The following is a 13,531-nucleotide window of genomic DNA, read 5'->3' as shown; positions in this document are numbered from 1 at the left end:
TGGAGCTTGTGCCGCCCCGCGACTGTTGCAGCCAGGAGCCCGGGCTCCCCTCACGGCCGTGCTTCCCACTGCCTTGGGCGCGTAGGCAGAGGGATCGCTGTTCTCGGTAAAGATTGCAGCCGTCTTTGTTTGACGGAAGGGGTTGCTGCAGCCGAGTTGAATTGTGCCTGGGTCTCTCTCCGCCTGGGAAGGAGGGAGGGAAGCGGCTCTACGAAAAGTCGCACCTTGACAGGACGTCAAGCAGGTATTCAGGGTAGGTTCTGGAAATAGCGGGCGCTGGAAGCATCGGGGTGTGTTGCTATATTGCGCCTTGTTGAGCCTTTTTGTAAGGGCTTCCAGTCGATGAAGTTGTAACCGTAGCTGTGCTTGGTCCATTATTAAAAACTTTGTAAGTTTTCTTCTTAAAATACACGAATAACTTTACTATGCATCAGAACTACACGTATCTAGCTCCTGTATGTCATTCTGTCAATAGGTCTTAAACACTACATGCAAGAGGTAAATGCTATTCTCATTTCACAGATGAGGAAGGAGTCACAGGAATACACAAAGTGTAATTGGACTAAAAATCTTCTACAGACGTGAGATGGAAAGAATGTGCAATTTCCTTAAGAGCTTAGCGGCATTTACGACTGGTATTTACTTAGTTCTACTTTTTGTTATTAATCCTGAGTTCATTTTAAAAGGCCAGCACAAAGCTGCGAAGTGGCTTCCTGCAAACCTGCTCCAGCCTTATACTTTTGGCTTTTACATTGAAGTACATTAATTCTTGGGCCCTTGGTAGGTGTTACTGTACTATAAACCATAATGAAATATACTTTTGAAAGCTCTTCCTAGCTAAGCAGTTTTCACACTGAGATCAGGCATCTGACAGCAGAAACTTTGAGACAGGAATAGGTCTCTCTAATTGTATGCTTTGACTATAAAATAGCTAACTGTTTGAAAGCTGTATTTAGGTACTCTTTGCTCGAAATAGATGTTTTCATGGCTCTAGGATATAAACCAATAAATTTAAATAAGATCCTGAAACAGAGTTTGCTGTCAAAGAGAAGAGTTGAAAATTTGAAGACATGATTTAGCAATGTTTTTACTATGTCAGTGTTTATGGGGTAGAAGACCTATGAAGAGACTTCACAATGTATAGCACGGACTTCTTGCCTTATTGATGTTTCTTTAATTTCATTTTTTAATTAAAATGAGTGAAATAGTCACCATTTGCCTTTCTGCTGTGAGCTTTTAAGAAACAGTATTCCATTCTAGAGGTGTGTGGATTTTGAGAGTTGGTTAATGCTCTCTTAGCACTTGAACAGTCTTTTTCTGGGGATTCTCTCTTTACAAGCCTAAACAGAAGTGACTGATAGCCTTGCCAAAACAGAAAGGAGGAAAATAAACTGATGGGCAAGTTGAAATGCAAAGAAGAAATTCCTTACAGGAATGTTTTTTAAATGTTCTGTTACACTCTATTCCTGGAGTCTGAAAGATACTCTTCCTTCTCATAAGACTAAGCAATACCAATGTATGTAAACAGAGTAGTAAGATTGCTTATCAGGGTCTCTTGAACCTTTTCACAACCCAAACAATCGGTGCACATTTAAAAACTGAGGAGTAGGTTTATGAGAAACCCTAGGTTGTAAAACTTTAGGAAGCACCCTGAAACAAGCTTGTAGTCTTTGTCAGCCAGTCTTTGAAACTTAAAATTAGGGTAGGGTTTTGGAAAACCTTTGACAGTCTTCGTATCCACCAAAAGCTTTTGCTTTGACAATGGAGGTGGGCTTTTCTGGCATGCTGTTCATGAAAACAGAATGCTCATGGAATTCTTTTAAGGATGGCAACAGCCATCCTTCCTTCTGCAACATCCCTGTTGTGCTGCAGTATGCTGACCTTTGAAAAATTATTCTTTTATATGGCTGCTCTTTTTACATCTTGCTGTTACTCAGTTCAGCAGAACAGAGGGTAATCTGAACATGGAGTAGGAAATATGATGCTAAGTACAAAAATTAAGGGTTTAATTTTACAGTTAAGTAAACTTCAACAGGCTTCCTTATATATCTCGCACTACTAATGCCTTTTGCTGTTGAAAAGAACAGGCTTATTTTTTGAATTGAAAATTCTCTGCATCATTTTGTTAGGTGGGTTATGAAAAAGTAGAAGAGAAGGATTTTGGTACTGTTTTTATCTTTTTCTCAATTATAGTAATGCTGTCAGAAGAGATTGTGGAGAAGTGCTGGTAAGTGAGGGCTGTTTAACATCACAGGAGACCTATCACTGAAGTCTTGTTTTGGTCTAAGATTTCTGATGGAGAACCAGATGTACACCAGTACAACTGATCAGATTTACTAAAACGAAGATCTTACTATCTGCACGTATGCAGTTTGCATTATTAAAAACCTCTCTGCTTACATCTTCATGGTGAAAAGGAAAAGTGCGTGTCTGTGGCAGAGCTTAAATGTTACTGCACATAAATTTGTAACAGGAAATGCAGCGTGCTTCTAGTATTGTACAGTAACTCTCTAAGAGAAATGTAAATTAACTGTTTTCCTTCTGTATCTGGAGAACACATATATTGCACATCTCACTCCTAAAATTTGCTCTTTATAGGGCTTAAAGGTACTTAACAATGTAGAAAAACAGATGCAAAGCAAATTCTTAATTTTAGAAGAGGTGAAATTGTTTTAGTTCTTGCTTTCTGTAGGGGTAGGAGTTAGGGCTTTATTGTATGTTCCTGAGCTCTTCCACTTGTCTTCTCCCCCCTCAGAAACAAATTGCCTTAATTACAAAATAGCATGCTTCTCCCATAGTAACTCATTGGTGCTTCTGCCATTCTAATGAACAGAGTGAGCGTGTAAGTATAATGGCATGAATTCTATTACTCACATTGTATTCAAAGTACTGTGTGGTACGTGCTACTTGATTTAGTAGATGAGGGGGCATTTAAGAATGAAACTATTAACTCCTAAATGTACTTAAACATCAAAACAAACTTTCACTTTGAGAAAGGAAATGGCAGCAAGTAATTCCATTGTGCATTACATCTTTAACATAATCCTAAATCCTCTCTAAAGCTCTTATTCTACGCTATTAAAATAGAAGAATGGACTGTTTAGTCTTTGCCTTGAATGATGCCAGTATTGTTGACTAGCTTTAAAGATTGTGGCTTCTAGTAAAGATTTGTGTAGTATGAGAACTTTGGATCGGGAGTCCATTTTATATAGGATGACAGATTCATTGGACTTGAAGACTACAGTATCCTGTAATGTGATGAACAGCTTGGTGTTTGACTGGGAGTTATTCTGTCCATGGGTAAACAATGTACAATCTCTGTTTAAAAATGGGAAAAACTTAAGCAGGATGCCTTAAGGTTTCCTTATCCAAATACTTTAAACCCCAGCTCTAGAATAGGCTGTGTTTCTTAACAAGTGGTGTTACAATGAAAAAGCTATGTGAGGCTGAACTCCTCTAAGTATAGATCAGTATGCCATGTGGCTCCTAGTCAAACATCTTTTGAAACTGTGAAGAACTCCCATGCAGTGTGATTTGTTTTAAATAATTTTTGTGGCATTTATTCTAAGAATCTGTAGGAAAATCTAAGAATCTGTAGGAAACAATGCACTGTAGCTGTAAAGAATGTGAGGAGAATACCACAGCTGTTGTTTTGCCAGAATTGGACATCTACAACTTAATGCTCCTACTCACTTGTCCTTTTAAGTTTGAATTTGGTCTTTGGCTTATGTATGTAGATGAAATAATCATTTTGGACAGGCTGCCAAACTGAAGGTTAGCACAAAACTATCTTGGAACAGTGTTGTATCTATTACAATGACTAGCTGATAAGATAATTGGGAAAGGGCAGGAAAGAGGTAAGATAACATGTTAAAACAAGGGCATCTTAATCAAATGAAAATGGAATGTGTTTTCTCATCTAGCTGCAACTACCGATGATGCAATACATGTCTGTTGTATGTTAATTTAAGTCTTCTTGAAGTGAATCTAAGTTTTTCTTGACTTTTCTTCTGTCTCTTTCCATTAGTGATGCTAGTTCTATGTGAAAACTTAACAAGATTGTATTGCACACATGTAGGAGACAACCTGGTCGTGGTCCAGGTGATGGGAAGGAGGTGGAAAATTAGAGATTTTTAGAAATCTGTTGGATTCTTAACATGTAATACCCTGCGCAGAGTAATTACAATTTTAGCAATAACGGAGACTTATTTCTTTGTCGCATTATGTTAGCTTTTAAATTACACATGTCTTTAAACATAATAATATAGAATGTCTAGCACTACTGATGCTGTTGAACAAATATCAAGCTTCCCTCTAGAAAGGAACTGAGTGTTCAGATGACTTATTTCTTAATTTGAAACAACTACAGTCACTGCACCCTGGAGGTGATTGAAGATGACTGAAGTGAAATTGAGATTAAGTGCCTGAGGAAAAAATGACATTTAAAATGATGTTTTGGAGCACATAAAACAATTCTTGTCTCCTAGGTTTATGAGCTTGAAAAGCAGAATAGCTACATTTCTTTGAGTTTTATGTCTTTTGATATTATTGTTTCACCATAAAAAGCATCTGAAACTTTCATTTAGCACTTTCATCCTGTATGACCCGAGCTCCTTGGTGAAGGGGTAATGGGGAAGAACAGCAAAGTAAGAGTGCAGTCAGCTTTCGCCTGGGTCTAGCCTGATGAACATTTACAGCGTCTTTTACACTTATTGTAAAATATGAGTGCTGTAAACATGATGAAGTGTAGCTAACAGACACCTTGGGTAGAGATGCTGGTGCAGTACTAGGCAGATAGTGGGAAGTGAAGATGGCTGGATGTGTCTGACCTGTGGCTGAAGGACCACAGGAGGAACTAAGGAAGCTTCATGAAATAAGAGTATCTTCTAGGTTTCAGGACTGACTTAGACTTGTATTATAGATAGTGTATGAATGTTCTACTTAAGTATAAGCTAACTTTCTTTTTGGGTACTGGAAATAACTTAAAGCCGTTACAACAGCAATAAAAAAACACCTCAGGTATTTGAATTAAAATGCTTTAAAATGGGATTACATTATTGGCTCTAACTTATGTGCAAACGTGATTTCTTTGTTTAGATCTTCACCTTGCTGCTGAGCTTGGGAAGACACTGCTGGACCGTAACACTGAACTAGAAGAATCTTTACAACAAATGTATGCAACAAATCAAGAGCAACTGCAGGAGATAGAGGTAAATATTTAAGGATCCAAGTGTTAAAGCATCTAAACCTGCAACATAATAGCATATAAGTTGAGATCTGAATTTCTTGACATCTGATGGACACTTTAAAGAAAAATACTGAACAATCTTGAACCACTTCTGCTACTTTGAGAATTTGAGAACCTGTATAGGCTTGATCATAGTTAGAACTGTTTGTCTCATTACCGGAAGCTTTGTGCCGTTAAACTTCGTGTTGGGTTTGGCTTGTTTAATGACAAATGACTGGTATTTTTCTTTTTGTACAGAAAAGTTACTTCAATTATTTTATTGCTAAACTTTGCTGATCTTTCCAGGTAAAATGACATGAAATTATATGATGAATGAATTAATAATTTAAATTATTATATGAAAATATTAGTTGTTACTGCACTGAAATTTAAATGCTGATAAGTGCAGGAGAGAGATTTAAGTAAAATCTGAGGATATGTACTTCCACTAAACTGAGCTGTGGTAAAGGGAGCTAAAGTCTATTTCAATTTAAAAGAAAACCAAAAAAAAACCAGCAAAACCAAACACTTGAATAGTATCTAAATACAGGACATATATTGTTCTGTATTTCCTGGCGTGGGGGGGAATCATAACCACCCTTTCAAAACCACTCATCTTTGTGTTACTTAGTGGAAAAGCCTGGCCATTTTTGGCAATTTCTTTTCTTTTTTTTTTTTTTTTAATATTGCTTGTGTTCTTGCAGACCTAGCATTTGTCAGCATAATGAATTTTTTTCAGCTATTAGAGGGCAATGCATGGTCTCTAATAATTAAATTATTAAATATTCAGTACTTTGCTAACTGACAACATATTGGAAATGTAGTCAGCATTTCAGTTTGGTTTTGATAGGAATCACAAGGAACAGGCTGAGACTGGTATGCATTAGATTTTTACAAAATCTGAGTTCCTTTGTGCAAGCAGTACTCATGCAGTTACAGATGGTGTGTGGATTTTATACAGCTGCAACTTAAGACTTAAAACACTTATCATTGCAGTGGTAACAGGTAACTTAAAGAATCCTAAGCTTAATACTTACAGATATTTAGGTGTCTTTAAAGTAGTCATGTTAACACAAATGCAGCATTTTTATTAGGTGATGCACAATTTCTGGGTGCAGGTTTGTTTTTTTTATAAGATACTTGTGTTTTATACCTCATACTTTTGGCTGTTTCCTCTGTTATGTGCTAAACGTCTTTGTTATCTTTGTTATCCTATTCATTCTGTGATACAATGGTTGGAATGGCTGATACTTATATTAGTGCCACAGCATTACAAAAAAATGTATTTATTTATGCAGTGACTTAAAATAACTCATTGCCATGAATGGTTTTTATAAAAAGATTAATTCTTAAGATCTAGAGAGGACAAACACTTCAAGGTGCTATACAAACACTGTTCTACTTAAAGTTCAAACCTGTATGAACAACCATGTTTAAGGAAGTGTTTAACACAGTTACAACACACCTTTTGAAGTAACACAGCATAACTTTGCGATAGATAACTAACCTGGCTCATTGAGTGTAGCTACTTAATAAGCAGCTGTATTTTAATGCTATCTTGAAATATGGAAAATATATTATTGCTAAGCTGCATTCATTTATAGAAATAGTCTAGTGCCGTTAAGGATGTAATGTTTTAAGCCAGTTTATTTGCTTAAGCTTTTTTGGTGGGTTAATGTTTATTGACTACGTAAGAGAGCTTCAGCACCATGACGCGGTCAGAAGTGTCCTTCCAGCAGTGATCTATAGTTGGGGTGTTGCAGGGTCAAGTACTCGTATGTTCAGACAACCTCAGGCAGTGACAGACTAATTTATTCTCTCAATATCTTGCTTTGCTTAGCCAATCAAAAAAACAGATCAAGACTTGTGCAATACTGCTTTTTGAAGGCTTTATCTGGTACCTCTTTCTTCTCTTTCCTCCTCTCCCCCAACATGGGTAGGAGCATATATTGGGTTGTCCTATTAGCTCCCTCCAAGAGGGAGGGGGAGAGAGGTGGGAGAACAGTTTGTGTGATGCTTCTGACATATAAGTAGTGCCTGCACCTTTATTTGCCCAACTTACTGTGTTGAGTCAAAGACCCTGTAGACTTGTATCTGCTGTAATAACATGCTGTCTTCTCCGTTCCACCACCTGTCTTAATCTTCTGTCTTTTCCCAGTGCAGTTTAAAAGTGTATTAGCAACTCAAAACATTTATTTCTCCAAAGAAGTCTCTCTTGCATCTGGATTTCTGGTAGAAAAGGGAAAATCAAATGAAACCCTTCTTCAAATACCCAGAGAGAACCTCAAGATGGAGGAACTGAATATATTAGCTTACTGGCACAAGGGATTGTTACAGGAATTCACTGAAACAGAGGGGAATAAAGTTAGCATATGCAAGGTGCAGTACTTTTTAGCTGGTAAAAGCAGTTCAGTCAGTTATTTTCATACCTGTATTTCTGTCTTTTGTGGGAATGCAGGGTACCTCACTGCACAGGATACAGGTGCAAGTGGCACATCGAGTCTCTATTCTTGATTTTTCCTAATTTTCAATTGCTTTTCTCTGTAACCTAAAGGTGATCCTTCTGCTGTTCCTGTAGCTACTCTGCTGCATTAGTGCAGTGTATCAGTGTAAATCTTTGCGTTTTTTTTTTCTTATTAATTCACATCTTATGGGTAGCAAAGTCTAGAATTGGCTAAAAAAATCATTCTGAAATACAGTACTACCTTGTCTGCGCTGTAAAGGAAGGGTCAAAGGCTTTGGGATGCTCAAGATTACATCTAATATATTAAACGCTAACACATTAAGCGTTTTACAGCCTTGGATCAATTATATCTGACCTCTGTGCTGACACGTATGCCACTAACTAATCACTGTAGATGTAATAAATGCTGGATTGAAAGGGCAACTTTATTGCTGTCTGAATCTGTTCTCAGCACTCAGACTTCAGAAATACTGACACTCTCCTTTTATCGTGTGGTAGAATGCAAGAAGTCTCAACTGCTGCTTCATGTTAGGTGCTCAGTTGCAGGGGAGGTGGAATAAATGTGAACTTCTAAAGTATTTATTACCACATTTATACTTTGTTTTGGTGGCCTGGTTATACCAGGCCAACTTGACCCCAGCACTGAAGATGCTGGAGATGCAAGGTGGAGAAAATGGTGCTTTACCTCCTTCATTCATCTAAAACTTTCGCAAAAGCCCATTGTAGTACGTGGTAACATCTAATTCTGGCACCAAAGCCTTGGTTTCTGTGCTTAGCCATGCTTGTATTGCTGAAGAAAATCTGAAGATCTCCTTCTGAGAATAACCAATAGGGAAAGTTAATCTGAAATGGGTCACAGTGAGATTCTGCTGCTAATCCATGTACTATTCTTGTGTAAATCTTCTGTCATGTGCGCGCAGGCTACAAAAGCACCTAGCCAACTGGTATCACGTTGATCTTCTAGAATTCTGTATGTAGCAGTTAATAGTCCTAGATTAACTTCTTATCTGTTCTTAAATTGCCTAAAATGTAAACCCATCAATCTTTTAATGAGGTAAAAGGTTAAGTAGAATATTAGAAGTTTTGAGTATGTAACAGGCCTATATAAAGAGAAGTAATTCTGTCTAGAAGTCTGCTGGATGTTCCTACTTGAAGCTTACTTTTTGGTGAGTAGCATGTAGTAATACAGAATATATTGCAAGAAATAAATTCTGTGTAAGAACAAAGTACTTCTGATTTAAAGGGCTAGTTTTTTTGTTCAAGTTTGTCTGATGCAAACTTTCCTGTGGATTTTTAGAATTGGATCGGCCCTATCCTGGGTGGGACAATATAAGACACTTGTATTAAGAACCTTAGGTGATTGTTAACTGCTCTTAGACTGAGAATTCCAAGCTTTCCGACATTATTCAAGAAACTTAACAGTCTATGTCGTTAATTGTAAAACTAGAGAGGATTAAAATGAGAATACTTCATGTGGAGCTTTATTTTTTAAAAAAGGCAGGAGACTTTTATTTGGGATTACAGTAACTGGAATAGCTCCCCGTGGGTAGTTAAAGATTGAATTCAATAATTTGATTATACTTCCTGACATGTAGTAGCCCACGTACTGTCTTAAGTGTGACTACAACCTAAATCTAATGCTGCTTCAGACTGGAAAAACTTAGGTCAGCTGAAAAGAAATTTAATTATGGATGGTGCCACCCAATATTTCAGTTTCAATGCTAAGAAAATTGTTGGGTCAACACTGTTAGAAAATTTCTGTTGGAGCCCACTGCAACTTTGAGAAGGACTCAGTGGATAGTTAAGGGCCATGTTGAAGTCTGGATCCATGGCTATGTTAGTGACGAGTGCAGTACAGAGAAACCCAATCCAGAAGGCTTATGTACTGGCAAAAGCCGAGCTGCAGCAAGGGTAGATGAACATAGCCTGCACAATCAAACCCAACTCCTCTGGATAAAAGGCTGGTTGATCAGCCTGGGTTGACCTCCATGACAAAGGCAAGCTGCCTAGCTGAGCTACTGATAGCACCTTTTCAACTGAACACTTACCAAAGCAACCACTGGAAACTGTATTTCTGAAACTTAGTAGTTTCTCTATGAATGTGAATAAAAATGTGGAATAGTATCCTGTCTTTGTGTTTCAAGTATAAGCTAGTAACAGCAATACTGTCTTGCAGTACCTCACAAAGCAAGTGGAGCTCTTGCGTCAGATGAATGATCAGCATGCAAAAGTTTATGAACAGCTGGATGTGACAGCAAGAGAACTCGAAGACACTAATCAAAAACTAGTTGCGGAGAGTAGAGCTTCACAACAGAAGATATTAAGGTAACAAACTTGTACTAGATTCCCTTCCTCACCCCCCCACTCAATTGATAATATGAAAAAGAGCAGTCCAAGTGTATTTGTGTAGTTACTGGGTGGCTGTCTCTGTCTAGGGTTGTTCTACAATACTGCTAAATTGAATGCATAGTTTTATTTAAAGGTCTTTTGGGGCCAAAGAGCAGCCTTCAGAAAAGAAACTACAATATGAGGGGATGGGAAATTCCCATGTCCTTGACTAAACACTCAATTGTTTTAACAGCAGTCCTTCACCTTTTAGCTTGACAGAGACTATTGAAAATCTGCAAACGCACATAGATGACCTGCAACGGCAAGTAGAAGAATTGAAAAAGTCTGGACGAGGCCGGATGAGCCATGAGAGATCTGACCAGCCAAGATCAATGCATAGTTTCTCATGTTTGAAGGAGCTGTATGACCTTCGCCAGTAAGGCTTTTTACCTTGCATAGCAAATTGCAAAGACAATACTGAAATTATTTTAAGCAAAGCTTTAAAAACTAAGACACAAGCACAGATGTCAAACAAGCTAACAGAAAAACATCTAATGTTCACAACTAGCAAAATACCTGCGCAGTCCTGCACCGTGTGGTGTTGCCACAGCTTCTGGCATACTTCTAGGCTGCTCTAGGCTTTGTGTGAGAGGAACTGCAGTTTCCACTTCTGTCTTGAAAGTCTCCCAAAGTCTCTGACCATATCAAATTGTAGCCTAGAAAGCTTACCGTGATTTGCACCCCACTTTTTTCAGTCAGTTAAAAGCACACACACACATAATCTGAAAAATAAACATCCTAAATGCAAAGTATTTTCTGTAACTTACCCTTTTCCTTGGATGTCTGTGGATATCTTCTTTTCGAGGAAGGCAGGATTCCTACAATAGCTTTCCTGAACTTAAGCTAGTTAAAATGATGCTTAAGCTGGTAAAATGGTGCCTGGAGCGCTGGGCTGCTTTTTAGATTTAGAGCAGTTTTACCCAGCTGAACTGCATTAGTATGCCTGTGAGGACAATCACCTGGGGTAAAAGCTCAGACTAGCTTCAGTCCTAGAAGGTAATTTCGTAAGTAAAGCACCTCTACAGACAGGCACAACAGGCTTTTGTGTCTGGGCTTCAGCACTACATGGAGGTAGGACTGTAGAATAAATCTGTACATCCAAAAAGAAGTTATTTCTTGACAATTCAAAAGATAAGTGGATTCCCTCAAACTGCCAAAGGCTTGTAGAAATACCAGCCTACAGAATTGCCTTGTCAATTTTGAAGCTTGTTTCCACAATCAACAGTGACAAAAGTTACAAGAGTGGAGTGCTGCGGAAAAAATCTGAGTGTCGGAAACTATTGCATGATACATGGAGGCAATGTTCGTTTATACTTAAATTGTAGGTCTAGTTATTCAATAAGCTTGTCTGTAACTTGAAGCTGTTAATGAGCTGCCATTCTGCCATTTACAAACTCTGTTCTGATTATTAAATGGGCTGATAGGTAGTAAAATGACTGTTACGTATACTCGGAGGTGTGTTAGCACAGAGTTTAAATCTGTCGTTACCCAGCAAGGAAAACTTTAGGTGTGCTCAGCTGTACTTCCTACATTTGATAATACTTATTTTTGTTTCTGCAGGTATTTTGTTTATGATCATGTGTTTGCAGAAAAGATTACTTCGATGGACAGTCAGCTAAGCCCTCTAGAAGAAGAAAATGAGAACTTAAAAAAGGCAGTTACAGTTCTGCAAGCCCAACTTAACCTAGAAAAAGAGAAGAGGGTAACAATGGAAGAGGAATATAGTCTTATGGTAAAAGAAAACTGTGACCTTGAACAGAGGCTTGTTGATATAGACTTATATCGGGCTCGTGCAGAAGAGCTGGAATTGGAAGTAGCTGAAATGCGACAAATACTTCAGTCTGAAAACACATTCCATAATGCAGAGAAATTGGTGCCAGAATCCTTTTTCATTTCATTCAGGGAATCCTCAGAAAAGGAGCTTGGTCAGAGCCCGGCAGATGATGGACTTCTGACTGTATCAGAGCTTGAGAAGAAGGCACTGAAACGGAGCAGCAGCGAAACTTTCCTTAGCAGTGCTGCAGGGGGAGACATTCTAAGGGGCCATGAAGAAACATGTATTAGGAGAGCTGAAGCTGTGAAGCAGCGAGGAATCTCTGTACTTAATGAAGTTGATGCTCAGTATAATGCTCTGAAAGTGAAGTATGAGGAACTATTGAAGAAGTGTCAAATGGATGAAGATTCTTTGAAACACAAGGCTGTACAAACTCTGAAGCAGTATTCCAAAGACCTGAATGTGGGGAATAGCCAGTATGATCTTTCAGCTAGCAATCTAGAATGCACAAATCTGGAGCTAAGTGACTCTCCCACAAATGCTCTTCCTGAATATAAAGCACTCTTCAAGGAAATTTTTAGCTGTATCAGAAAAACAAAGGAAGAAATAGATGAACACAGAGCTAAGTACAAGTCCCTCTCCTCTCAGCCATAACATTGGACACGCTGATGACCTGTTTCTGTGGGTGACTAATCTGTTAGTCAAGAAGGGGAAAAACTTTATACAAATGTCAGAAGACCCCTTATACTGATGTATTTCTTGAGCACTCAAAATGAATGTTTTGAATTAGCTTGTAGACCTATAGTTAACAAGCTAGTTAGTTAACAGTGAGTCTCCCTGTACCTATGTAGCAATAGATTTAATGTTGTTTAGCACTGTCACACAAACTAGTGGTTGTAAAGCAAACAAAAATTACAGCTTAATACTGCACTACTACTTCATACTACACTTAATCTCTGGCCAGAGCAGTAACTGACACTAGTTTCCTTAGTCCACTTCAAAAATAACAGAGCTAAGAAATCTGTACTGTGTTTCTCACAAGGAACCAGACTAAAGCTTTCCTTTAGTTCGCAGGTGATGATCTAGCTCTGTAACTATGTCTATGTAGAAAATTAATAAAAACAGAGCCCCTGACCAGTACCGTGGGCAGCCTCTCCTTGATTCTGGAGAATGAAGCTAGCAGTCTAGCTGAACTTGCTTTGGCAGGGAGGTGGAGAGCTGGCACAGCAGCCTGCACTGTGCTCGGTTTAAGCTAATGCCACATTTTCACATGCACTAAGCTCTCCCATAGATTGGTATAAATGTCTTCCTATTAAGAAAGGATTTGATGTAAAGTTTGCGTGGCTTTCTAGGTATGGTTTCTTATGTAGGGCACTTTGTCTTAAGGCAAGATACTGTGAATTGATTATGTATGTTATTTGGGACCTACTGTTCTTTGGTGGAATGTCTGCAAAGTACATTTTTATGTGTATTTGGTAAGATAGGAAGTTGCAGTTTAGCTATTTAACTTTAGTAGTAGCATTGACATAGTGGAATAGCTTTTAATCTTACATACCACAAACTCCAAGTGCTTGAAGGAGACAAGCCAGGTAAAATCTTACCATGCTGTTTTGTCTGTTGCTTCCAGTGTCAGCTTCTGTGGACCTATTCCATGCTGCCTGGGGGGTGGGAGGATGGA

At 38.3% G+C, this 13,531-nt stretch overlaps 1 protein-coding gene across 1 annotated transcript; it reads left to right on the top strand.

The window, feature by feature from the left end:
- Window positions 1-5,097: 5,097 nt before the first annotated feature.
- On the top strand, window positions 5,098-12,891 carry CDR2 (cerebellar degeneration-related protein 2, 62kDa; the record flags this gene model as incomplete). Its single annotated transcript, XM_009583907.1, has 4 exons — window positions 5,098-5,210; window positions 9,868-10,016; window positions 10,291-10,455; window positions 11,640-12,891. Coding segments are annotated over 4 exons (1,295 nt in total), but the record flags the coding sequence as incomplete, so codon positions are not given.
- Window positions 12,892-13,531: the final 640 nt, after the last annotated feature.

This window comes from Fulmarus glacialis, unplaced genomic scaffold (assembly GCF_000690835.1).
Source record: "Fulmarus glacialis isolate BGI_N327 unplaced genomic scaffold, ASM69083v1 scaffold39518, whole genome shotgun sequence".
In the NCBI taxonomy this organism is placed as follows: Eukaryota; Metazoa; Chordata; class Aves; order Procellariiformes; family Procellariidae; genus Fulmarus; species Fulmarus glacialis.
Note: the sequence above shows the minus strand (reverse complement) of the source record. Positions and strands in the feature narration are given on the sequence as shown.